The 25,677-nt window shown below is 38.2% G+C and overlaps 3 protein-coding genes across 9 annotated transcripts in view; 1 reads left to right on the top strand and 2 right to left on the bottom strand.

Annotated features, from left to right (window-relative positions):
• cdc14ab (cell division cycle 14Ab) overlaps positions 1-3,219 on the bottom strand; it is a 51,728-nt gene extending 48,509 nt beyond the window's left edge. For 2 of the 7 annotated variants that reach the window (XM_055218592.2, XM_055218593.2), the window contains exon 1: positions 516-1,141. In XM_055218592.2, coding sequence (XP_055074567.2) covers positions 516-612 — 97 coding nt within the window. In that variant the 5' untranslated portion in view covers positions 613-1,141. Of the gene's footprint in view, positions 1-515; positions 1,142-3,101 lie in introns of those variants that run through there. The other 5 variants (XM_055218591.2, XM_055218594.2, XM_055218588.2 and 2 more) reach the window with 5 other exon arrangements.
• dbt (dihydrolipoamide branched chain transacylase E2) lies at positions 37-25,226 on the top strand. Its single transcript, XM_055218595.2, has 12 exons — positions 37-54; positions 14,832-14,957; positions 16,110-16,230; positions 16,327-16,402; positions 16,763-16,947; positions 17,034-17,161; positions 21,356-21,602; positions 21,774-21,940; positions 23,367-23,444; positions 24,040-24,231; positions 24,342-24,413; positions 24,491-25,226. Exons 2-12 carry the CDS (start codon positions 14,907-14,909, stop codon positions 24,656-24,658), a joined length of 1,485 nt encoding a protein of 494 aa, XP_055074570.1. The 5' UTR covers positions 37-54; positions 14,832-14,906; the 3' UTR covers positions 24,659-25,226.
• rtca (RNA 3'-terminal phosphate cyclase) lies at positions 6,720-13,887 on the bottom strand. Its single transcript, XM_073861873.1, has 11 exons — positions 13,451-13,887; positions 13,226-13,327; positions 12,470-12,613; positions 10,575-10,698; positions 10,409-10,467; positions 9,803-9,944; positions 9,550-9,671; positions 9,412-9,470; positions 8,898-8,992; positions 8,708-8,809; positions 6,720-7,630 (listed from the first exon to the last, which is right to left on the bottom strand). Exons 1-11 carry the CDS (start codon positions 13,492-13,494, stop codon positions 7,529-7,531), a joined length of 1,095 nt encoding a protein of 364 aa, XP_073717974.1. The 5' UTR covers positions 13,495-13,887; the 3' UTR covers positions 6,720-7,528.
• Positions 25,227-25,677: the final 451 nt, after the last annotated feature.

Here is a 25,677-nt window from a genome sequence, read left to right as displayed (position 1 = left end):
AAAGCAAATTAAACATGCTTTTAAAGTTATAAAACAACTAGTAACACTTAAAAGGTAAGTTTTTAATCGTCAGATTAGTGGTTTGGGTTAAATCCTCTGCAATTTCCCTTAAGCAAATTAAAGCGTAGTAACCATGTTTAAGCGGATTGTCATTTGCATCACCATAGTTTCACTACAAATATGGTTCCTGTAATGAGACCAGGCTGAATTTGTGGTTACTATAGTTTCACTACAAATAAAACCACAAAACTATTGATAAACACGTGTTAATTTTCTTAAAAATAAGTTAGTGGAATCATAGTAACGTTAAGTTTGTGTAAACAACAACCACCAGCACAGTTAAACAGTGTATACTGTGGTAAAACAATTATTAATTTTCGTCATTGTTATCCAGTCGTAGTTTAAATGCACTTACGAGCAATGATTTATTTAAGTTAATCGGACTTAGCTTCAAAGAAAAAATTCTCATCATAAGTCAAAGTTTTGCAAACACAGGCCAATAGACGCAAACTCACCTTTAATGAACTCCGATGCACCTATCAAATCGTTATCCTCTGTCATTTTAAATAACGTATTGAGTATCGCTGAATGTTTCAAGTGATTGAGTGTCATCTACGAAAGCTACGAAACGACGTCTTGCTGGTTTAAAAACCTGCTTCCTCCCCACGGATGCAATGCAACTTCTCTCTTAACTGATGGTGCAAATGTGCAGTGTAGTTTTAAGAACAAAAAAGCTCAACGAAATGTTAAAGTAAGGCACCGACGTCGGGTGGCATTCTCCCACGCGTGTTTATAAATATTGATATTGTCTTCTCGATCGGCGAAACCACTAAGTAAACTTCTTACTGTTGTGGTTGACCGTGCGTCCACGAGAAAACAACTACGGCAACTTCTTAATCTCGTAAAATAACCCAACCTGCGTCATCCCAGATCGTCTCCCGCGTAAAAGTGTTTGAATTGCTAGCGTTTGAGATTCATCCCTTGCCTCCAAAGCACCATCCGCCGAGTTATATCTCAGTTTTGGACAGATTTGAGACGCGATTTGCTACACTGGTACTCCGTCGTGCTCAATAGGTGGAAATCTTTCTCGTGCCATGGTCGCGAAGAGTCAAAAGAGAAATCTTAAAGGGACGTCACGTGGTAAGAAGCTGGCCAATCAGAGGCGCTGGAGGATGTTACTGGGGTTAACTCTCAAACGACCAGTTAAAGGACAGGATAGTGGTTTACTCAGTGAAACATCAAGTTCACGTTGTAATTCAATCTTTTCGAGTGCTTTTTCCCCTAAATGCCCCGTTCGTCTTTTTGTGTATGTAATATTGCTGCACATGAATCAATAATATCTATCTATCTATCTATCTATCTATCTATCTATCTATCTACCTGTGTGTCCGTGTGTCTTGTACATTCCGTAGTTTAGTTGCTTGAGCATGGGTTCACATAAATGTATGTTTGTCTGTTATGGTTAAATTTAATAAAAATACATTTTATACTAATTTAAATAAATACTTTAATTTTAATTAAATTTATCAGGATTGCAATTTTATTTCATTTGCTCACAGCATTGTTGAGAACCCAAACACATCAGCTGCCAGACAATCTGAGCTCAAATATCATTGGCCAACATCAGACTTTGTTTATTATGTCTATGTCCATCTGTCTGTCTGTCTGTCTGTCTGTCTGTCTGTTTATCTATCAATGGATCTGTGTCTGTTTATTTATTTATGTATCTTTCTATCTACCTGTTGACCTCTCTAGATATTTCGGTCTGTCTGTCTGTCTGTCTGCCTGAATGTTTATCTATGTCCATCTGTCTATCAATCTATCTATCTATCTGTCTATCTACCTGTTGACCTGTCTGTCTGTCTGTATATCTATCTATGTCCGTCTGTCTATCTATCTGTCTATCTACCTGTTGACCTGTCTGTCTGTCTGTATATCTATCTATGTCCGTCTGTCTATGTATCTGTCTATCTACCTGTTGACCTCTCTACGTATGTCCCTCTGTCTGTCTATCTCTGTCTGTCTGTCTGTCTGTCTATGTATCTGTCTATCTACCTGTTAGCCTCTCTATCTATGTCCCTCTGTCTGTCTGTCTGTCTGTCTGTCTGCCTGTCTGTCTGTCTGTCTGTCTCTGTCTGACTGTTTATCTATGTCCGTCTGTCTGTCTGTCTGTCTGTCTGTCTGTCTGTCTGTCTATCTATCTACAGTATCTATCTATTGTTTGTTTGTCTGTCTGTCTGTCTATGTCCGTCTGTCTATCTATCTATCTATCTATCTATCTATCTATCTATCTATCTATCTATCTATCTATCTATATCTGTCTATCTGTCTATCTATCCATCTGTCCGTCCGTCCGTCAGTCAGTCTGTCTGTCTGTCTGCCTGTCTGTCTGCCTGTCTGTCTATCTACCTGTTGACCTGTCTGTCTGTCTGTCCGTGTGTCTCGTACATTCCATAGTTTAATTGCTTGAGCATGGGTTCACATAAATGTATGTTTGTCTGTAGTGGTTAAATTTAATAAATATAAATTTTATACTAATTTAAATAAATACATTAATTTTCATTTTAATTAAATTTACCAGGATTGCAATTTTATTTCATTTGCTCACAGCATTGTTGAGAACCCAAACACATCAGCTGCCAGACAATCTGAGCTCAAATATCATTGGCCAACATCAGACTCTGTTAGGGTCATCCAAAATAACAGCTGGAGAGATGGCGTATGAGTCACGTCACACTGTGGTCACTCAATGATCGTAAATAGTTAACAATAAACGTATCAGAATGAGTAATATCTCTATAAGGTCTATCAGTAAGATCAGAATGGTCTCTGTATTATTGTTACTTGTAAAGGCAAACAATATGAAACCAAGCATGCAGGATGCTTTGGAGCATTATGCATACAATTTGAATAATATGCAAATGAGTAAACAACACAATGAACTTTCTACTCCTACAGGAACTACTAACAAGATTGTTTTTCTTCGAGTTTAGCATAAAATAAGACTTCTTAGTCTCTAAGGTTTCTTCAAAATCCACGAAACAGCCTTCTTATATTGTTGTTTTATTTTAAGAATATGCTTTAAAGCAAGTCTATCTTACCTCCTATTAGAGAGATCCAGACCTTGTGCACAGCTGGGGCTGACTGGCTCCCTTCACTTTTTTTCTGGGACCTCCAGGATCCAGCGTCTGACATGCCTTCATGAAGGTTTGACAGAACCGGTTTGATGGGACCCACGGCTTCCTCTGTTGCACTGTGTTTGGGACAAATAGTACCTCGTAGAGTAGCTTGTATAGTCTTTGGGGACACAGTGAACCAGTGGAACAAAACGGGTAGGATCTTGTTCGTGCGGCCTACTCGGGTTTCCTCACATGAGGTTGCATTACAGTCCCGGCGAGGTGTGACTTTCAGGTTTCCTCACGTTACTTTTCCAAACGATCGACTCTAATGTGCCGTTTCGTTCCCTGGATATCGATCCAGGTTGAGCTATTTTCATCTTCTGTTATTATGTGCCATATAGTATTTCTGAGCTTTTTCAGGCATGTTAGCTCGACTTTGTTTAGCTAGTGCACACGCTGATTATAAAGACGTCATGACATCATGGAAAAACTAGTGGACGGGAAGCAAACAAGTGAATTACGGGTTTCGTGTGCTGGCTGGCTGTCAGGTGAAAATTAAGAGGACTGTTTTCACTGTGTATCTTGGGGTCGGCCCTTGACACTGTTTTTGAAGTGAAACATGCAGAAGATGCTGAAAAAGCAAAGAATGTGCAGGAACTGAAGTATTTTTCTAAATATCAAACAAAGACTTATGACCAACAATCACAAAACCAGATAACATCATACAGTATTAAGTCATCTCTTCGCACCCCGGTCCCCTAAAAAAAACGAATGACATAAAACAATCTCAAACTTAGAAAGATATTAAATAATACAATGTAATGCTGTTGGTTCTGAGGTTTAATTGCACAGAATTTATGTATTTTAAAAACGTTATAACAATAAAACTGCCTCCCCCCGGCACATCTCACGACCCCAAGTCTGAGAAACACTAAAGAGATTATTTGATTACATCTGCGACAGGAAGGAAGGATGTTGATAATAACCACTCCTACAGTCTGTGGGAAGGTTGCAAAAACATTGAGTCACAGCATGATGCTAAAAAAATCTCGTTAAATTTATCTTAAGGACTTAATAGTGGCAGCAAAATAGGTTAATAGTGGCCAAAAATAATGTCCAACTTTGATCTTCATTCAAATATTTAATAAAGATGCATTAAAATGTTGTATGCATGTTGCATATTTGTGTTTGGACTGGAGTATAAACTGAACCTCAGCTTTGAGATGAGATAAGAAGGCTTAGCAAAAATATTGCACACATGTGCAAAGTTTATAAAGACGTAGACTACAAAATATTGAACAAATATTAATAACAGATGAAATTGTAGCCAATGTTATATGCTTTAGTATATCTGTGAGCTTTTTATATGCTTTTTTTTGTGATTCCCTAAAATGCTTTGGTTTGCCTTTTTGCCAAATTATGTTCTCCAATAAATACATAGTTTAGTGTTTTTACATACCATATATATTTTAAAGGATTAGTCCATTTTCTAAAAAACAATCCAGATAATTTACTAACCACCATGTCATCCAAAATGTTTTTCTTTGTTCAGTCGAGAAGAAAATATGTTTTTTTAGGAAAACATTCCAGGATTTTTCTGATTTTAATGGACTTTGATGGACCCCAATACTTAACAGTTTTAATCTTAGATCTCAAACGAGGCATAAGGGTCTTATCTAGCAAAACGATTGTCATTTTTGGCAAGAAAAATAAAAAATATTAAACCACAACTTGCTGGTCCTGTGGTGCGCCGGCGCGACCTCGCGTAATACGTCATCTCGTCAAGAGGTCACGGATGACGTATCGAAACTCTGCCCCAGTGTTTACAAGTGTGGAGAAAGAGAACCGTTCCGACGTTGTTGTATGTCGAATGATACTAATTAATGTCTTTGTGTCAGTTTATTGTTTAAAATGGTCTGCAAATGTGCGTTTCATATATGTAACACGTGACCTCCGACGTCATTACACAATTACGTGAGGTTGCGCCGGCTCAGAGGAAGACGAGAAGTTGTGGTTTAAAAGTGCATATTTTTTATTTCGCTATCAATATCGTTTCGCTAGATAAGACCCTTATGCTTGGGATCGTTTCCTTTGAAGCTGCGTTGAAACTGCAATTTTAAACTGCATTAAAACTGTTAAGTGTTGGGGTCCATTAAAATGAGAAAAATCCTGGAATGTTTTCCTCAAAAAACATAATTTCTTCTCGACTGAACAAAGAAAGACATCAACATTTTGGATGACATGGTGGTGAGTAAATTATCTGAATTTTTTTTTTTTTTATAAAATGGACTAATCGTTTAAAGATTGCTTTTAATGCCCCCTCAGGTTAGATTCAAATACTGTACAAATTCTCAATCAGGACAATAATTTTGGCTAGTGCACACACATACATTATATAAAACACATATAAAATAAGAGGTTTGCTATGATAACATGACTGATTAAGAGATTTAGGTCACACAGGGGACTACTTTGGGGGGGGGGTTAGATGAATCCAGGACTAGGCCTTAGTTATATTAGGACATTTAAGTAGTTTTTACAAACCCCACAAAAAACATTACAGGTGTGCATCTTGAGACAAAACAACAGCATATATGTTAAGATACGTCAATGCAAAGTGTTTTTGAATGAAGGCAGCTCAAATATGCATTTTAATCTGGGACTAGGATAAACCCTGTATGGGTAACCGCCCATATAAGTCACAAGGCGGTTACACATTGGTGTCTTTGATTCATTAGGTTCATGACAGTTGAATCTAATAATAGCATGTATATATGCTCTGACAAACACTTCTGTCAGTTTGGAAATTAATTTTGCTTGGTGATGAGAAAATGACATCTTATCACCAAATTCCAAGTATATGTGTGTTTATTATATTTATGTAATTTGTGACATAAACAGCAATTTAAAATTGCTTGCTATAAAAAACCCAAACCAAACCTCATTACTTTGTGATTATACTTGGTCAGCTGTGTTATCATAGCAGTTAGACATGTATACAAAGGCACAGAGCCATAAATCCCAATGAATTTTATGCAACAACCTTTGTAAAGCAACAGAGCTGCCTAGTGTATTTAACAGTACATTTTAGGTGATATAAAAAATTGATTACATTTTAAAAGCCAATTTTTTTGATCGTGCAGTAGGCCACATCCAAAAACATGTCCTATTCTGCTTTGCTAATGTTTGATTACTCAAGCAACAGATGTACCAGACAGCCAATGACAGACTATTAAATGTGGTTGAGTAACCACACCCACAACCTCCCTGAGGGAAGCTTCTCCTTTTAACAATGTAGATGCGCCCTTTTCCGGACTCCATGCATATTCACGCATCATCACATGGTCTGCCCATTCTCTTCTTCTCCCCCATTGTTCTTGCATCTGCCGGGAGTAATTGTATTGGCCCCGAGCACAAAAGAGCAGAGGGAAGATACTCTGGTTGAATTGGTAACCGCTAACACTTGTAGACCATCTCTAAATGTGAAGATTTGCATTGTGAGATAAACAAGTACTTGCTTTTAGGAAATCCTGAATGCAACACGACCGACGTATACATAAGAAAGGTCAACAATGGCTGAAAGAAAAGATTCAAGAATACTGAATGTCTATATTTCAATTTATTGTATTTTTTTTCTCCTGAAAAATATTTTAATGCAAATAACAAAAGGACGTGGTTGCCTGAAGTAGCCAAAAAAAAGTCAAATTAACATCTTCAATTCCATTTTATAAATAACAAACAGTAATAATAATGAACAGGAATGAAATCTTTCATCCGCATGTCATCCTGAAATCAACATTACACAAATACTAACCGCACACAAGTCTATAAAACGACGCTGTGCACTTCAATGGAACAAAAAGTATGGCGGAAAAACGAAATCTGCAACGCGACGTCTTAAATAATTTACGAAAAACAAAGCAGCTACATTAACTTAAGGGGTAGTATAACCTTTTTCTCTGTGTACACACAGTGCACTAAATTTACCAGTGACATACACGTAGATTACTACTTCCATGCGAATTGGTTAAGCAATTGTAAACCACAAAATCGATCGTTGTATCAGAAGGGTTTGATGAAACCTTAAGGCTCGTGTTAGGGTGCGGAAAGCAAATCCGAACGCATTAAAAGTGAATCTGAAATCGCACCGACAGGATACGGCACAAACTGGGCGAGAATATTGCAAAAACGATCCAACGGTAATGTTTCATTACAGTATAAGGCAATACCCTGAGTAACAAATGTTTTAAGAGGGGGACAGAACAGTTGGCATAGGAATAAGGCAAAAACTAATCATTCATCCTGAGATAACACCAAGATAATGTCAAGCTATCTTTTAAGTTATCCAGTCAGTTACAGTAGTAGTGTCTCTCTGCTACAAGTCCTCCAGCTGATGTCATCCAAGCCGTTTACAAGTTAGAGTTGGTGACACCCGCTCCGTGGCACTCGATAATGTAGGTAGCGTTGTTGGCTTGCTCATCTTCCGCCTTGCGTACAACAAATTTCGCGTTTAAAAACAAACAAAAGGTATAAATTGAGTGCCTGATGCAATATCTAGATCTACAGGGTTCCCACTCCAAGCCAAATTCCCTGATTTTTACTGAATAAAAAGCAGAATTTTCATGACCCATGTCTGAGATGCATTGAGCCTTATAATGCCAATAAATGGCTGTTTAGCTGCTATTATCACTTGAAATCAGTGGACGCTTGGACCCGGAAATGGTATTCCTTATGTTACAACTTAAAGGGACACTCCACTTTCCTAGAAAATATGCTCATTTTCCAGCTCCTCTAGAGTTAAACTTTTGATTTAAACCGGTTTGGAATCCATTCAGCTGATCTCCGGGTCTGGCGCTACCATTTTTAGCATAGCTTAGCAAAACCCATTGAATCTGATTAGACCATTAGCATCGCGCTAAAAAATAACCAAATAATCAGTGACTTTGCTGCTGTACCATGGCTGCAGGAGGCGTAGTGATATTACGCACCGCCCGAAAATAGTCCCCTGCCATTGAAAATTACTAAGGGGACTATTTTCGGCTGCTGCATAATATCATTGCGCCTCCTGCAGCCACGTTACAGCTGCAAAGTCCTTGATTATTACGCTAGAATGAGAGTATAGTTCCTAGCCATATCTGCCTAGAAAATCAAAACTTTTAATTTTCTTTCGGTCTTAGTACATGATGTAACTACAGAAGAGTCAAGTTTTAAATAGGAAAAATATTGAAACTCTTTGGTTATTTTTTTTAGCGTGATGCTAATGGTCCAATCAGATTCAATGGATTATGCTAAGCTATGCTAAAAGCGGCAGCGCCAGACCAAGAGATCAGCCGAATGGACCCCAAAACGGCCAAAATCAAATGCCGCACTCTAGGGAAGGGGGAAAAAAAAAGTGGAATGTCCCTTTAACAATGGAGTACATTTTGATAAATGCAAACTAAATCCCTGTTATTGCATGACTTGGACAAAAAAATTATAAAATTCCCTCACTTTCAATGTTTGTAATAGGCCTTTCAAAATTCCCTGATATTCCAGAAATTCCAAGCCTTGTGGGAACCCTTGATGTACATAGAGGCCAGACTTACGTTAGTGAGCTGCTCGGCTACGTGGATAGCCGTCTGCGTGTGGAGAGTGATCGGGCCCGTCCGGATTCTGGATGTGCCGTTTGCCAGGGCCATGAAAATAATAAGCTGGAAAAAGAAACGTATAATTTACTCTCCGTGGAAGCGAATTAAGCATGCATTTCATTGTGTTAACATTGTCGAGCGCATTCCTGACCTGGTCTTGCAAAAACTCGTCCACACAACCATTGTGTCTGATGTTCCTTAGCAACATCTCTGCAGCCTCGATGCCAACTTTGTCCGCGTACACACCTGATAATGTAAATAAAATTATCACTTTCAGTTCATTTTTTCAATTTTTACAAATGACAAAAAGAAAACAAAAGCATGCACATCAACCTCACATGGGTGCTCGACTAAAATCATACTGGAAAACTTTAAGTCAAGTCATTTAATACATTTTGGATATTTTTGGAGCTTTGGTGTGTCGACTTCACTTGAACATTTCCAATTTAAACAATTAATCATCTCATTTATCTAAATCCAACTAGCAGGGCATGTTTAATATTATGGGCGCAAGAACGTTCCCTGACCTTCTGTACGACATAACCTCAATCACAAACAAACAGGCTTCTCTTTGTGATGTATCGCCCTCTAGTGGCAAAACTAGAACACTGAATTAATTGTTCTGTTAAATCTGCTGCCAAAGCTCTGAGCTAGACAACTCTTACCCTTTTTGCCAAGTGATGACCCTGCAAATATGCAGCCGGTGGACGATTCTGCGATTATTCTGCCAGGAGACAAAAACAACATATTAGCACGAATTAAAGTACCTCAAAAAGAGACCATGGTTGAGACCATGTACTCACATAATGCCATTGCCGTTGCCACATGCCTTGTCCTTCTCTTGCAAAGACTGAATGTTGACGTACAGGTCCTTAATCTCTTTTCTGATAGTACGTGTCGCTGCCGTGGACATGTCCTTCGCCAGCTAAACAAATCAATTGAAGTTTATGGGTGCTCAAATCAGCAATTTCGATAAAAACAGAAATGTCTTTGTTCCAGAGCTTTTTTCAGGGTCAGTTATGAATATAAGAGATAGCAAAAATAGTTATCACGTACCTTGAATGGCAAAACTCCAGCCACGAATGCCCTGCCGTAGATTTTGGTGATGGTTCCTCTTTCGGTCATGTTTATAGGACTGAGTTCCTTGACAGGGTTCACCTTGACCACAACCTCTCCACCTCCTTTAGGATAGTAACCTCTGTTTTTAAAAATAAATACATTTTCGATTTAGTTTTTAAAAAAATCTGACTTTTTCCATGTTTAAATGCTACTTTTTCCATGTTTAAATGCTATAATTGGGTCCCCAGTGCTTCTATCAACAAAGAAAATGTGAAAAAGACCAACCCAGTAACTTAGTTTTGGTAAACAATTCTCTGCAAGCATGTGAAAAAATAGGTATTTGAAATTTAGCTCCCCTTGTGATGTCAGAAGGGGATATAATACCGGCCCTTAATCTGTGCTATTCAACCACAGCACTACTATTTAGTGCAGAGACTCATTTGCATTTAAAAGGACACACCCATAAATTGCTCACCCCTACAAAGAGGCAATTTTAACATGTTATTATAAATTATCTATATGGTATTTTGAGCTAAAACTTAGCAGGCGCATTCTGGGGACACCAAAGATTTATTTAACATTTTAAGTCCTGTTCTGGTTTACCTCATTCTTAAATCGCAGTCAAACTGAACCCCAAATCTCTCTGCTATCGGTTTAAAGACCTAAAAGAAATTCAAACAGATCTCATTGGATGATGCAAAAACGAAGTTGTCGAAATAATTAGATGGTCAAGCTTGTAAGTCTGATTCTGCCCAGGGTTTCTTCCTACCTTTATTGTGTAATCGATCTGAGGTGCCATTTCAGCATTGGTTCCTCCTTTTAAGCACAACTCAGATGGACCCTGAGCAAACAAGGCACAGGGCAGAGATATCTGCATCAGCAGCCCAACACTTCTACATGGACAAAAAAAAAGGTTTGAAGATATCTGTTTTTGTGAAGAATCACGTGCGCCTCTAAATGTAACTTTGTTGATTTAAGATCAGTAGCTGCGTTTCCATTTGCGCAAAACTTTAGCCATATTTTCTAAATGTCGAAAAAAAACGATTGCGAAATGACGACATTTCCATTAACCGATGATATGCGACTGAAACATAGTTTTTCCTCTCGCAATAAGTCATTCCAAACATCACGTTGACTGATGTTGGTAGATTAAAGGGCTCGTTATAGTTGCGCGTAGGTCCTACGGCGTAGGTTCTGTGTCGGTTTTCATTTATACCGCTGGTAGGCAGTATCCATGCGTGTAACCGCAGTAGCAGCGCGACCGTCAAAGAAGAAGCAGCTTGGCAAGTTAACCCAAAAACAAAGAAGAAACAGCAGCTTGTTGCGTCTTATTTGAGAAGCCCAGCAATGATGGAAGAAATTTGAGTTAAATCCTCAACTTAGCTCATCGTATCGCAAACGTAAATACCTATGACGCAGTTTTTTTACCTGACAGAAGGGGGTTCTGATGGACCAATCACAGTGCTTGCGGTCCGTGTGGAACTGACGCGCTGTTAACATTTTTGCGAGGTGCATGTCAGGGTACGGATAACCTACTGCGTAGAGCTTACGCACAACTATAAATCGGGCTTAAGGCTACGTTTACACATGGGCGGCTATTTTCATAACAGACATTTCAACCTCTCCGGTTTCATCGTGCACACATGTCAGTTTTCAGAAAAGTGTTCATTTACACGTACCGTGTACATATGCCGTCAAGAGCATGCCAAACCTTTAGGTGGCGGTGTAACGAGAAGCTCAAGCACACGTAAGCAAATCAGAATCCTGAAAATAGCAACAGCAGCAACGAATCTCTTCCTCTTTTGAACAAAAGTCGCACTTTTGACGTAGGTGCGAGCTCTGTGACGTTAGCTGCCCAAACACCCGTTTGTCTCGGTTTACATACAAACGACGATTTTCAAAATCTCCACTCTGACAGGAGTTTTTAGAAAAAATGCGAATTCTCCGTTTGCAGGTAAACGAAAGGCGCAAACAAAGGGAAATGTGATGTGTACTTTTTCAAAATTACCATGTATGTGTAAACGGGGCCTTACTAATATCACATGCACCACACCAGGGATTATTTTTAACCAAAGGAGACCTAAGAGTATTATCCAAACATTAATGCCAAGGAAAACCCCTCATACTTAGGAGCGGCAACGTAAAGGTGTTTCTCAGAGGTAATAGTACATTATTTTAATCAAAAGAGATGTAGGAGTGTTATCCAAACATTATTGGCAAGGAAAGTCTGTTATACTTGGGAGCAGACACGTATTAAGGTGTTTCTGGGAGGTTTTAGTACATACCGCATCATCTTAGTTGCATCAGGTGACCTGGAAATGCGAATAAACGGTTTCCATTGCCGTTTTGCTCAATACACCCCGTTTCAAATTGCCTGTAAAACTACCTCCTGCGAGCGATATATTGGAGTTTTTGATGCGTTTCCATTGGCCAGATTTTCAATTCACAATGTCATTTGCGCAATTTGAAGGATAATGGAAATGCAGCTAATGTCATAATTTACTGTGAAAAAGCAAGTAAAGCGATGACACGACCAATCAATTTCTTTGATTACAATTACATTTATGCATTTGACAGATACTTTATTTCAAAGCGGCTTACATAGCCAGCAAATGTGTGGGAATCGAACCCCACAATTGAGCAACAGGACGTTTAGTCTCTTACCCGGCCGTATGAGTGTCAGCGATATGATTGCCACCCCTGATTTTCCCAGGAGCAAGCGTAATTTCGGTGGATCCCACTGTGGCTCCCTCCAGATTGCCGTCACACATGTCCCTTAACAGCTCGAGACCTGACAGATGCTGAGGCCTGGTGACGTTGAATAGGGATGGAGGGGGGTGGTGATAACAATTGGAGATAATGAAGTGTTAGGGGTTGAAAACCATTTTTGGTTGATTTAAAGAAACACAATTACCATCTATTGAGAGTTGGATATCTCACAAAGTTTGAAACAACTTTATGTTGTTTATAGCCTATCAGAAAATGTTATAACTGAATCAATTTTATACGATAAAGGAAAACGGATAATATTAATATGCTCTAATACAAAAAAAAACAGGAAAAGCTACAAGCACAAATAAAGAACAGAACATGGAAAGTAGCCATGTGCTTCTGTGCCAACTAACAAAGGGTCCCATTAAAAATTAATACTAACTGAATTTTTTGTTGTTGGATAGACTGTATAAACCAACTTTTGTCAATAAACACTCATCTACACAGATGACCTCAACTGTAAAGTTAAAATCGGGTTATTATTATACTCCCAACAACCCAACTTTGCTTTGTTTCATGATCTACTGTTGAATAGAAAAGGGAGGGGGTATGGGTAACATGTTCCATTTAACACACAAAACAAGTTAATTATACACAATGCCACTTTTAACTAAACATACATTGTGTCTATAACAAAATAATCGTTACCTCAAACCCGGTGTGCTTCTACCGGCTCGGATTTTATTTATTTTGATTGACGCCCCTTGGATGCAACTCAACGCCGCAGAGACCCTTAAAATCTGTCCTCCCTTGAAAGAAAAACATCGAGTGTTTATATAAAAAAAACTTGTAAATAAACGTTTAACAATGTCAGCGATAAATAATACGTTTTTGTCGTTATTAAAAAGAAAAAGATTGCAAATGCACACTCCCCCTTCCATTACACTTCCGTCCATTTCGAACATTGTTGCGGCCATTTTCGCGAAATAAAAAAAAATTGTATAACGTATCCGAGAGTTGGACTTCAAAAACGACGTTGATAGGAGACGCGCGCACGTGAAATAAAAAGACACGGTGCGCAACTTCCACACTGTACTAAAGTTAATATAAGCCGGTGTACAGCGCACAAACAATGCGGCGACAAGCGCGAACTTCTCCCTCACTCACAGTCCCCAGGGCACAACCGAATCAGTCCGAATTAATAACAATAATACGAATGTCGAGATGACTGTGAGACTCAAATAAGTAAAGTAAAACTCGGCAGAAATACAAATTCAACAAATTTCCTGGCGATACACGTCGCACTCTCGCAACTACTAGTTTTGCCAGTCACACTGCCGCTAGTATGGTTGGTGAGCTCTGAGCATGCGCAGATGTAGCGTGACGCGACGCGCATTGTACTGTAACTTTGTTCAAAGGAGAGAATGGAAAGAACATTTTGATTTTATTCAATAAAAAAAGAACATTTTGATTATTTTTGTGACGTGATTATTAATATTTCATTGAAATACACATTTTGCTTTTATACATTAGGAAAGGGGGGCGTTGGGTTTTTTATTTAATCAATGTTGTTTTGTTTGTGCTATTTTATACGCAGGCTTATAATTAATAATTAGCGTTTCTATGTCATTTTTTTTGTATATATAAAATACGATTTTTTTCTGACTGTAAATGAAGAAGGCTTTGTAAAAACAAAGCAATACATTTAAATTTGCAGGTCACCCTTTCTTATTTCTTATGGACAGAAGTGTGGGTTGAGAAAAACAAGTTGTTTGGGCCCTCAAATCCTGTCAAACCTCCGCGATTGTAAAATCCATTGTAGAAAACCTGCTGGCATCACAAGATGGTAAACCAGCTGAACAGGATTCAGGGTGCAGGGTATTTATTCAATCCAGTGCCTTGGGAAAGCTTGTAACACCAAAAATGATCCCAGAGGGCTATTTATATAGGCTAGTAATAATTTTATCATTCAATCGTGTTGTATCCATTAATGGGAAGTTATTTCTTTAACCTTTAAAAAAAATATTTATTGATTGGATCGTTGGCATTTCTTTTAATGCCCTTGATAAATTAATACTCTATTATACTATATTATAACCCATGTACTTTATTACTCAGACACATTTTTTGTGTTTATTAAAGTTACAAACGTTTTATAACTAGTACGGTAAAAACTAGTACGTTTTTATTTAATTTATGTTTTATTTTAAATAAAAAATGAACAAAACATTACGATGTATTAAAGATGTTATGAGGATTTTCTGTTTATCCTAAAACATTCAATAAAGCCAATGAATTATTTGTCCTTCACCAGACGCTCTCTGATTGGCCAGCGGAGCGGGGCGTGAGGGTGTCGTCATATCCGGCTACACAAAATCGGTGGGGAAACATGGCGGCAGTCATCGCCGTGCGGAGTCCATTCGCGTTTATGAGACGCCTGGTATGTTTTAATCTTACATTTGTATGCATTATACAGTTGCAATCACCTTTAAAGTGTACAGTCGATTTACAGACGCAAGTTTGGCGCGAAACAGCGCGTTTAAGACAGTAAAATTCGGAAGTAACCTGCAACTAGCAGCTCAAGTGACCCCATTACCTGCATGATGTGTGTGCCTAGCTGGCAAAATGTAAACAAACGACGGTTTTATTCAAATACAAGCATTTAAAGTGGTGAAAACGAGACAAACTATGTTTGTAAATACGAGTGTAAGCTGTGTAACGTACACCTTAATCACTTATGTATTAAAATATATATTTTTTGTGTACAGTTATAGTTCATAATCGTCATTCATAAAAAAATCTTCCATGGTTTTATTACTGTAAAAGTGTAGTAACCAGGTTCTTATCAGATTGTTTGCCATTCATATCATAGTTTAACTACAAATATCACGATAACTATTATTACTATAATATTGAGACCATGGTAAAATTTGTCGTTACTGTGGTTTTACTTCAAATAAACCAAAAAGCGATGGTGGTTACTATAGTTAAACCATGGTTAATGTTTGTAAGGGTGGATGTTAGGGGCCATTTCCCAAGACTTTTTTAAGATGTCAAATAAATCTTTGGTGTCCTCAGAGTGCGTATGTGAAGTTTTCACTTAAAATACCATATAGATAATTTATTATAGCATGGTAAAATTGTCACTTTGTAGGTGTGAGCAAAATGTGCCATTTTGGGGTGTACCAAATGGCAGTGCCGTGGTTGGATAGTGCCGATTAAGGGGCAGTATTATCCCCTTCTGACATCACAAGGGGAGCCAGATTTCAATGACATATTTTTCACATGCTTGCAGAGAATAGTTTACCAAAACTAAGTTACTGGGTTGATCTTTTTCACATTTTCTGGTTGATAGAAGCACTGGGGACCCAATTATTGGACTTAAACATGGAAAAAGTCAGATTTTCATGATATATCCCCTTTAACGACCATATACAGTATCACAGACTACAGTTACAGTATAGTTGTGTGAATGTTATCAGAAAACGTCACGGGTAACATTTTACCCCAGTATTTAAATAAGATTTAGCTAAAGTTGCAACGCTTTTACTTATTGATTCAAGTTTGTTCTGCGTTGTTCACAATATTTCAGGTCTCTGCACGCCTGCACAAGCACTGCTGCTCGAGGGTCCAGGCAGCCTGCCTTGTATACAGACCTCACTCATATTCACTTAATGCTGGACCACAACATCGGTTCTTTCACACAAGCTATGGTATCTATCTGTGTCTGTCTGTCTGTCTGTTTGTCTGTCTGTCAGAGCGTTTTATGAGATTATAGCTGTAATCTCTTTCTTGGCCCTTCCATATAGTTGCAGCCAGACCAGTTGTGCAGTTTAAGCTCTCAGATATTGGTGAGGGCATTATGGAGGTTACAGTTAAGGAATGGTAAGTTATTATGAGGTTATTTGACACTTACATTGGTTATTATATAATTGCTGGTATATGTGGTGGTGTCCAAAGTCATTATTATCTTCTGCTTTTATATATTTACTCTGTTTACTAGACTCATTTCAGACAACATCAAAATGATTTTCAGCTTAATAATACACTTTTTCCCAGAAAATATTTTATTGTTATGCCCTGTAACAAATTGTGATCTAGGACAATCAATCCCAAATTATTAAAATATAGAAAAAATGAAAGAAATAATGACTTTGGAGACAAAATGAACCTGTACATGAATGATCACCCACATGTAGTCACCAGCAGGGGGTGCCATTATCTGTTATTACTTTTCTTTATCAGGTATGTGAAAGAGGGTGACAAGGTGTCTCAGTTCGACAGCATCTGTGAAGTTCAAAGTGACAAAGCTTCAGTCACGATCACCAGCCGCTATGACGGAATCGTTCGTAAACTCTACTACGATGTCGATTCCATCGCCCTTGTGGGAAAACCTCTCGTTGACATTGAAACGGAGACAGGGCTGGGGGGTACGTGCTGATCATTTAAAAAGTAGTTTAGAAGCAATTAACTGATACTTGGTTTGTGTAATATAATATATCATGACGCTGTACAGTGGAAGGACCCCAGGAGGATGTGGTGGAGACTCCAGCCATGTCTCAAGAGGAACATACGCACCAGGAGATCAAAGGTCACAAGACTCAGGCCACTCCAGCCGTGAGACGTTTAGCCATGGAGAACAATGTAAGTCATGATGCATGTTTATAGTGTATACATGTCACCCTGTCTGTGAAATCCAGGTTAAAGTATCATAATATGATTATGAGATTGAGAGCTTCAAAGCTTAAGAGATCAAGGTTATATTTCACACAATGTTCTTTCCATTATGTAGGATGATTTTATATAAAAAAACAGTACAGGGTAAATCGCAAAAAATACTTGAGATGGGCTTTCTCAGGCATGGTCACATTATTATTATATTCACATAAAGATTTAGTTAAGACTATATTGGAAAGTGTTCGCAAACAATGGTACCGCCAGATATCAAGCCGAGCATGGTGTCAGAGTCGGCGGGGAGCGGTCTTTAGTTATTCTAATGTGGGGTCGTAAACTCTTGCTAAGGGTTATAAGTTGCTAGGCATCGATGAATCAGACTCATGGTTGATGTTACCTTCAGCCATAGCTTGTTTCTATAGACTCTCGCTGGAGAGCAATAGAATGGCCTTCCAATTTTACATAGCTCAAGAAAGAAATGTTGTTGTCATGGCTACAAGTAGGGGGCAGAGAAGAGGGGATAATAAAGGGATCCATCTGGGGTAAACTAAGACAAGGATTTTTTAATCAGTTTGATAACAACACTGATAACGTATTTGTACCAAGGAGGATTAGGGTCAAGTTAAAATAAAATTAAAAACATCTCGAGATTAAAGTCAATATAGTGCGAGGAGTTTTATAAAACTAGGACTTTTTTGAGAAAAAAATTCAAAATAAATAAAAATTTGAGAACAAAGTCGTAATATATCGAGAATAAAGCCGTAGTAAAGTCATAAAATAACGAGAATAAAGGTGTTATATTGAGAACAAAGCCGAAATATACGGAGGATATAGAGTCGAAATATACGGAGGATATAGAGTCGAAATATACGGAGGATATAGAGTCGAAATATACGGAGGATATAGAGTCGAAATATACGGAGGATATAGAGTCGAAATATACGGAGGATATAGAGTCGAAACATACGGAGGATATAGAGTCGAAACATACGGAGGATATAGAGTCGAAATATACGGAGGATAGAGTCGAAATATACGGAGGATAGAGTCGAAATATACGGAGGATAGAGTCGAAATATACGGAGGATAGAGTCGAAATATACGGAGGATAGAGTCGAAATATACGGAGGATAGAGTCGAAATATACGGAGGATAGAGTCGAAATATACGGAGGATAGAGTCGAAATATACGGAGGATAGAGTCGAAATATACGGAGGATAGAGTCGTAATATACAGAGAATAAAGTCGTAGTATAACGTAGGGCTGTGACGGTTAGGATTTTTTTCTCACCGCGGTGAAGCATCAAAAAATCACGCGGTTAACCGCACAACAGTAACCCCCCAAAGCCCAAGCGACCCCAAACCAGACCCCCCCCCCCGCACCCCCCGGCAAAGCATCGGGGAACAGTATTCTTATTTATTATTAAAAACATGAAATAATATGTATTTCCATAGCTTTTTATATACATGTTTTGAACGTAATAGGAATTATATAATTTTTTGTCATTGTTTATAACCCATTTTGTACAATACATATCATAAAATAGCAACCAGAAAAAAACTAGACAGAACATGTCGAGCTTAACATTGTTTCTTGTAAGCAAAACCTTGATTCCAATTTCTTTAGACATTTTTAGAGTGTTTTTCGGGTAACACTCTGTGCATATAACGCATTCCTCCAAACGCAACTGGTTGAACGTTAAATAATTTATTGCACAATAAAATGGGTTACAACCAATGACAAAAACTGTTCCATAATTCATATTAAACTCAAAAGATATCGAAAATAAATACTATTTCATGTTACTATAGTTAATGTTTCATTAGAATTTTTCAAAGCAGATACGAAACGAAATAGCCTATTGCATCATCCCGTAAATAACTGCGCAAAACTTATAGATACTCCAATCAATGCTTTAAATTTCTGCTGCCCATTTACATAATCAAGAACGTAATAAGACTTTTTTGATCCTGAGCTGGAGAAATTAGTTTAAACCATTACCGAGTCACGCTGTCAGTATGTTAGCGCTCACCTGCCTGACTGCTGTGCTGTCCCTTTGGTACTTCGCTCATCTCGCAAAGGCCTTGGAGATTTCCAACTGTCGTTGCTGGGCTGAAGTTTTATGCTTTACTAAAGGTATGTTTGGTGCTCCCAAGTCCGACAAACGCCACATGATAGTTAATCATCAAAAGATGTGATTTTAGATAGTGGCATTTCCTCGCTACGATAGTCAGACATATAGGTCTACAGCCGATCGCGCAAGCCTTCATAACTATAGTTGGCATGTTTGCCCATTATAGTTTTATATAATTATTATTCTATTATTATCATCACCAACGCGCATTTGTGATGCCCGGACACCTTCTTGCACCTGAATAATGTAATGCGCGTGGCTGTGAGATGCACTTGAGATTTAGTTATTCGCGCAGTGAGTGAGTTGGTACGGTTCCATGGCATGCAATAAATATCAGAGCACATGGTAAAGACGCACTTAAAGTAATGGCTTCATGTTTAAGAAGATTGCACCCGTGACAGTAGGCTATTTGTGTGTATTTAATTGAACATTTTCTGTAGACACCAAGTACTGAAACTAAGTAATTAAATAAACAATAATCAGACACGCGCACATAATAAACCCCTATATATGTTTAATCCCTCCCCCTTGCGCGGAAAGCTGTTTTTTCTCTAGAAGCCCTGAACACAGGATTGAAGACAGTAAATTATGATTAACAATGACTTTTGTGTATAGTTCATATCATACAGAATATGACTTCTGTAACCTTCGCCAGGAAAATAAATAAATAAAATATTTAAAGTGCTGTGATGACGACGATGACTTTGGCACTGCGGTAGGCATCTCATTACTGCTGTGATGCGGTAAGGCAGTTATCGTCACAGCCCTAGTATAACGAGAATAAAGTCGTAAAATTTCGAGAATAAGGTCAATATATAACGAGAATAAAGTAATTTTTTTGTGATTGACTTTTTTACATATAATCATCTTTATCCTATATAATGTAAAGGACATTCTGGATTCTGATCCAAATTTCAAGTTAATTTCACAAAAAATTTGGTTTTTGTCACACTTTCAGTGGTTTTACCAACAACGGCCACTAGGTGTCAATGTTTTGCTACTTAATCTTGTCACAAATTAATGAATAAGTCACTGCATTGTTATTAATGTGAAAAGGTTGTAAAATATAAAAACGACATTCTCAGAGCTTTTCAACAATATATATAGTTTGTCAAGATTATTTCAGGTTTATAGGATATGTAATAATAAATATGTAACAACACCTTGGGCCCACCTGTTGGCCTGTGACATAAAAAAAAACTTTTACTACATCATTTTTTTTGCAAATTGGTTATGAAATATGACCTCAACCTGAGAGCTTTCCAACGATGTATAGTTTGTCAAGATTAGTGTAGGTTTAGATTACTACTTAGAAACTATGAAATTATTGTTGTAAATATGTAGTGCCAAACGTCCCACCTGTGGAACGGTGACAGGATTTCACAGACAGGGTCACATTTTGTTTTAAATGTATATTGAAATTGTAGTTTTGAAGTGGGTTGTTTTCATCAAGTGCTTACATTAATTTTTGCTCTGCAGATGGATAATTAGGGCTTAATGGGGCGGTTTTCCAGACTTATTGGGGCTTATTCTAGTCCCAGACTAAAATGCACGTTTGAGCTTCCTTAATTAAGTAATACCTTATACTAACATATCTTAACATATATCAGTGCTATTGTTTTGTCTCAAGATGCACACCAGTATTGTTTTTTGTGTGTGAGGTAGGTTTGTAAAAACTAGTTAAAGGTGGGGTGCACAATCTCTGAAAGCCAATGTTGACATTTGAAATCACCTAAACAAACACACCCCTACCCCAATAGAATCTTGACCTTATTTTGATATACCTGCCCCACACATATGCAACCCAGACAACGACTTTGGTTAGTAGACACGCCCCTTACTGCTGATTGGCTACAAGTGTGTTTTGGTACTCGGCCCGACTCCATTTTTCAAAGTGTTCTCAAAAAACGTGCACCTCGCCTTTAAATGTCCTAATATATAACTAAGACCTAGTCATGGATTATTCTATACCCTGTCCGGGAAACCGGACCATTAGGATTTTAACTATTAAGTCATACTTTCCTCGCAGATTAAATTAAGTGAAATTGTCGGCACTGGAAAGGACGGCCGTATTCTCAAAGAGGACATCCTCAACTTCCTGGCGCGTCAGACAGGGGCAATCTTACCCCCAGTCTCTGAAATTCGACCACCGCCTCCCGCACCTGCTGCACCTTCAGCCCCAGCTGCTAAACCGACAGCAAAAACACCCAGCATTCCCACTCCCGTCATCCCCAAACCCGTGTTTACGGGCAAAGATCATACTGAACCTGTTAAAGGTGGGTACATGTTTACATTTAGCAAAGCTGATCTTGCATTTGGCAAGATTAAGTCCAGGTCAATTTTTTTTAAAATTATTTTTCAGGTTAAATATGATGCAGATATATATTTTGTAATCTTCACCCATGAGCTGTGTTATCAAAGCTTATTTGCATTTGACATGAAAACAGGTTTTCAGAAGGCGATGGTCAAGACCATGTCATCGGCTCTGAAGATTCCTCACTTCGGTTACTGTGATGAAGTGGACCTAACCCGGCTGGTCCGACTGAGGTCTGAGCTGAAGGAATTATCTGAGGCTCGAGGAGTAAAGCTCAGCTATATGCCCTTCTTCATTAAGGTAAGAAACTTATTTCATTCTCTTAGCGTCTATGTCACGGCTCTCAGCCCGCCCTCTGTTCGTTGATTGGACTGCCGTTTTGAGACCGGAGGAAACGGTTAGAATGGGATGTATCTCAGACTGAGTACAGAAGCGTAATGAAATTTAGTGTAAGTACAAAGTCTGACGTAGTCAGGCTAGTTAAAATCTATCTTAATAAATTAAAATATAAATTTTATAAATAAAAGTAATAATGTAAACATGAAGCCCTAAAGCCTAGTTTATGGTCGCCGCGTCCGCAAGAGCGCGTTGGTGCGCGCGGCAAAAATGACGTCAACGCGGAGTGGGCGGTCGCGCGCGTTGGGTGCGCAAGACCCCATTTCGCGTGGCGCTGTGCACGGCATTTTTTGTAACTTTCCGCGCGGCTCCGCATCCGAAAATGACCGAACTCGAGGCGATTCTGTCCGAGCAGGCAAGCCTGTGACGTATCTCTTTGATCAATCCAAGCAAAACAATGTATAAATTTATCTGACACTCTGGTAGTAAAGTTTGGAAACTTTGCAGTTTAAAACACGAATTATTTTACATGATTCAGAATGTTTGACCTATATTTGTATTGAATGAACCACTGGACGAGGAATAAAATACAAACCTTAAGATGTCTGTACTGTTTGTTTAGTAAAAACGTTAATGAAATGATAATGTTTAATAAAGACATATATAAAAGATTGTTGTTTTATTCATTTTCTCATATTTATATATATCAAACTCTAATGTTAAAAGCACCAGGGTTGTTCCAGCGGACGACGACTTCTATCCTCTTCTTTGTGTTTGTTTTTGACTTTATTGCTCGCGTCGCCCCCCGGTGGTTCAAAAAATAGTGCAACAGCGAGCGCCTCAACTATAAACGCCTCGTCCGTTTGGTGAGACGCGCGCGCGATCCGCGGAGGCTTGCGTTGCGGACCAAAGCGCGACCATAAACAAGGCTTAAGTCTCAAGTAGATGTGATTCAATTCAAGTTAAAATCACAAAAAATGAGGTTTGTGTCACACTTTTAGTGGTTTTACCAACAACGGCCACTAGGTGTCAACGGTTTGCATACTCTTGTCACAAATTAATGAATTACTGTCACTGCATTATTATTACTGCAAAAATGTTTTGAAATATGAAAAATACATTCTTAGACCTTTTCAACAATATATAGTTTGTCAACATTTTTACAGATTTATAATAGGATATAGTGTTATGAATAAATAATAATTAACATGCATTCCTATGGGGGGAAGTCATGTAACAAAAACTCTCACTTTATTATTTCTTTTATCAGATGAACTTGACATACTAAAACTACATTCTGAAAGCTTTCAATGGATATATAGTTTGTCATGATTTTTTTAAACCGTTGGTTTTGATATCTGTGTTTTCTTCAAAAAAAAAAAAAAAAAAGGCAGCATCACTCGGACTTCTCCACTTCCCAATTCTGAACGCATCTCTGGATGAAAACTGCACAAATATCACCTATAAGGTAAATTTCCGTCTAAAGAAATCTTGATTCATATCATTTTGATTTAAAGGGGCCATGGCATGAAAATCTGACTTTTTCCATGTTTAAGTGCTATAATTGGGTCCCCAACCTAGAAAATGTGAAAAAGATCAACCCATTAACTTAGTTTTGGTAAACCATTCTCTACAAGCACATGAAAAAATAGGTCATTGAAATGTTGCTCTCCTTATGATGTCATAAGGAGCTCTTATTATAATAATACCACCCCTTAATCTGCACTATCCAATCACAGCACTGCCATTTAGTGCAGAGAAAAAGAGAGAAAGAAAATAATTCACAGCACAATTTAGTTTTAATTGCAAAAAACCACCATCATTGTGATCAGTGTTTGCACTTCATCCACTTACTTGCATTTTAAAGGACACACCCAAAACGGTACATTTTTGCTCACACCTACAAAGTGCCAATTTTAACATGTTATAATAAATTATTTATATGGTATTTTGAGCTAAAACTTCACGTATGTGCTCTGGGGACACCAAAGATTTATTTGACATCTTAAAAAATTCTTGTGCCATGGCCCCTTTAACTAAGGTCTGTTCTCCTTTCCCATAAGGCTGCTCATAACATCGGACTGGCGATGGACACAACTCAAGGTCTTCTGGTTCCTAACGTGAAAAACGTACAGATGCTCAGCGTCTTTGAAATCGCAGTGGAGCTTAACCGTCTGCAGACGTTGGGAGCGACGGGACAGTTAGGGACCTCCGAACTCACGGGAGGAACATTCACCCTCTCCAACATAGGATCGGTGTGTCAGAAGCTACAGGAAGATCTTAGATTACTACCGTAATTTGGTGTGACAGACGTTACATTTAAGTACTTACTTTCAATTTGCTTACTTTTCTCATTTCTTAACAGATCGGAGGAACATATGCAAAACCGGTTATTTTACCTCCTGAGGTTGCTATTGGTGCTCTTGGGAAGATGCAGGTTTGTAAATATAAATATGAAGATATGCATATAATTGTAGTTCACAAGTTTAACATACTCTCCTTCATTCACCACAGGTGCTGCCCAGGTTCAACGCAAAGGGTGACTTAGTGAAAGCGCACATTATGAACGTCAGCTGGTCAGCCGACCACAGAATCATCGACGGAGCCACCATGTGTCGTTTCTCTAACTTGTGGAGATCTTACCTGGAGAACCCTGCCACCATGGTCCTGGACCTTAAATAAAGACCACCAAGCGCACCCGAGCCCGATGAGATCGTATCTCGACACTAAAGATTATTCCTTAACCGAAGCACAGATTTCAAGTTATTCAAGCCTGTTTTTTTCTTCATGACATGAGATTTAAAGAACATTTGCGTGTTACCACCACATGAGGCTAATGACTAACTGGTGTTTTGTTGTATGTGTTTCCTGTGTATTGGTAAGGACTGTATTGTTATGGTTTAAGGATCTTCCTCTTGTTGCCTTACTGTAGAATGTTACATATGCCATCATGTATTGCTGAGTGTTAGGAAATATGAATTTAATGTAGCAATATGTACACGGACCTGTGCTTTTTTGAAAATTGCTCTTTTTTGGCATTGCACAGGACCTTTTAAAATCTGTCCACGCTTACTACAAACAGTGTGGTGACATCTCAAAAAATATTTTGAGGATGCTGCTTTGCAATCTAATGTCATTGTTTTTAAAGGACAATGGAAGTATGTGATTACATATGTGCACATTGTAGTTTATCTAACGTCTAGCTGTGGGGAAATGACATTAATAAATTCTGAAATTCTTATTTGACAAATATGAATGAAATTAATTTGCAATTGCTAAATAATAGTGTTTCTTTGAGGTATTTCTGTGTGAGGGTGTGAAAGAAAGAAAGTGTTTGAATAAATTATACATTTGAGATCTCGTTCACCGATTTGAAAGATAAACAACCCACTATGGCCGTTTCTCAATAAGGAAGGCTGCAGCTTTCGGAGGTCGCATTTCTAGGCTGCATATGTCTTATTTCAGAATTTTAACAATTATAAAGTTGACTATTATTCTTAGTTAATCGTAAATTGTTGTAATATGCTTATGATTTGCGAATTTAATGCTAAGTTAACTTAAATAAACCTAGCTTGATGATGCATGCAGCCTGCATATTCGACCTTCAGTGGCCGAAGCCTTGTGCCACCCAGTAAACCATATCCCATAATGCAATGTGCTCTGCTTCCATTTCCAATTTGACAAATTTTATTCATATTGAT

This window comes from Misgurnus anguillicaudatus, chromosome 23 (assembly GCF_027580225.2).
Source record: "Misgurnus anguillicaudatus chromosome 23, ASM2758022v2, whole genome shotgun sequence".
NCBI lineage: Eukaryota > Metazoa > Chordata > Actinopteri > Cypriniformes > Cobitidae > Misgurnus > Misgurnus anguillicaudatus.
This window is presented reverse-complemented; position numbering and strand designations above follow the sequence as displayed.

Excerpts from the sequence above, each read along its gene's own strand:
- rtca (XM_073861873.1), bottom strand. The coding sequence starts at position 13,494 with ATGGCCGCAACAATGTTCGAAATGGACGGAAGTGTAATGGAAGG. Across the intron at positions 9,672-9,802 it reads CTGGAGTTTTGCCATTCAAG|CTGGCGAAGGACATGTCCAC; the intron begins GTACGTGATAAC and ends TGATTTGTTTAG. Across the intron at positions 8,810-8,897 it reads ACGAGTTTTTGCAAGACCAG|CTTATTATTTTCATGGCCCT; the intron begins GTCAGGAATGCG and ends TTCTTTTTCCAG.
- dbt (XM_055218595.2), top strand. The coding sequence starts at position 14,907 with ATGGCGGCAGTCATCGCCGTGCGGAGTCCATTCGCGTTTATGAGACGC. Across the intron at positions 21,603-21,773 it reads TCATACTGAACCTGTTAAAG|GTTTTCAGAAGGCGATGGTC; the intron begins GTGGGTACATGT and ends ACATGAAAACAG. Across the intron at positions 21,941-23,366 it reads ATATGCCCTTCTTCATTAAG|GCAGCATCACTCGGACTTCT; the intron begins GTAAGAAACTTA and ends AAAAAAAAAAAG.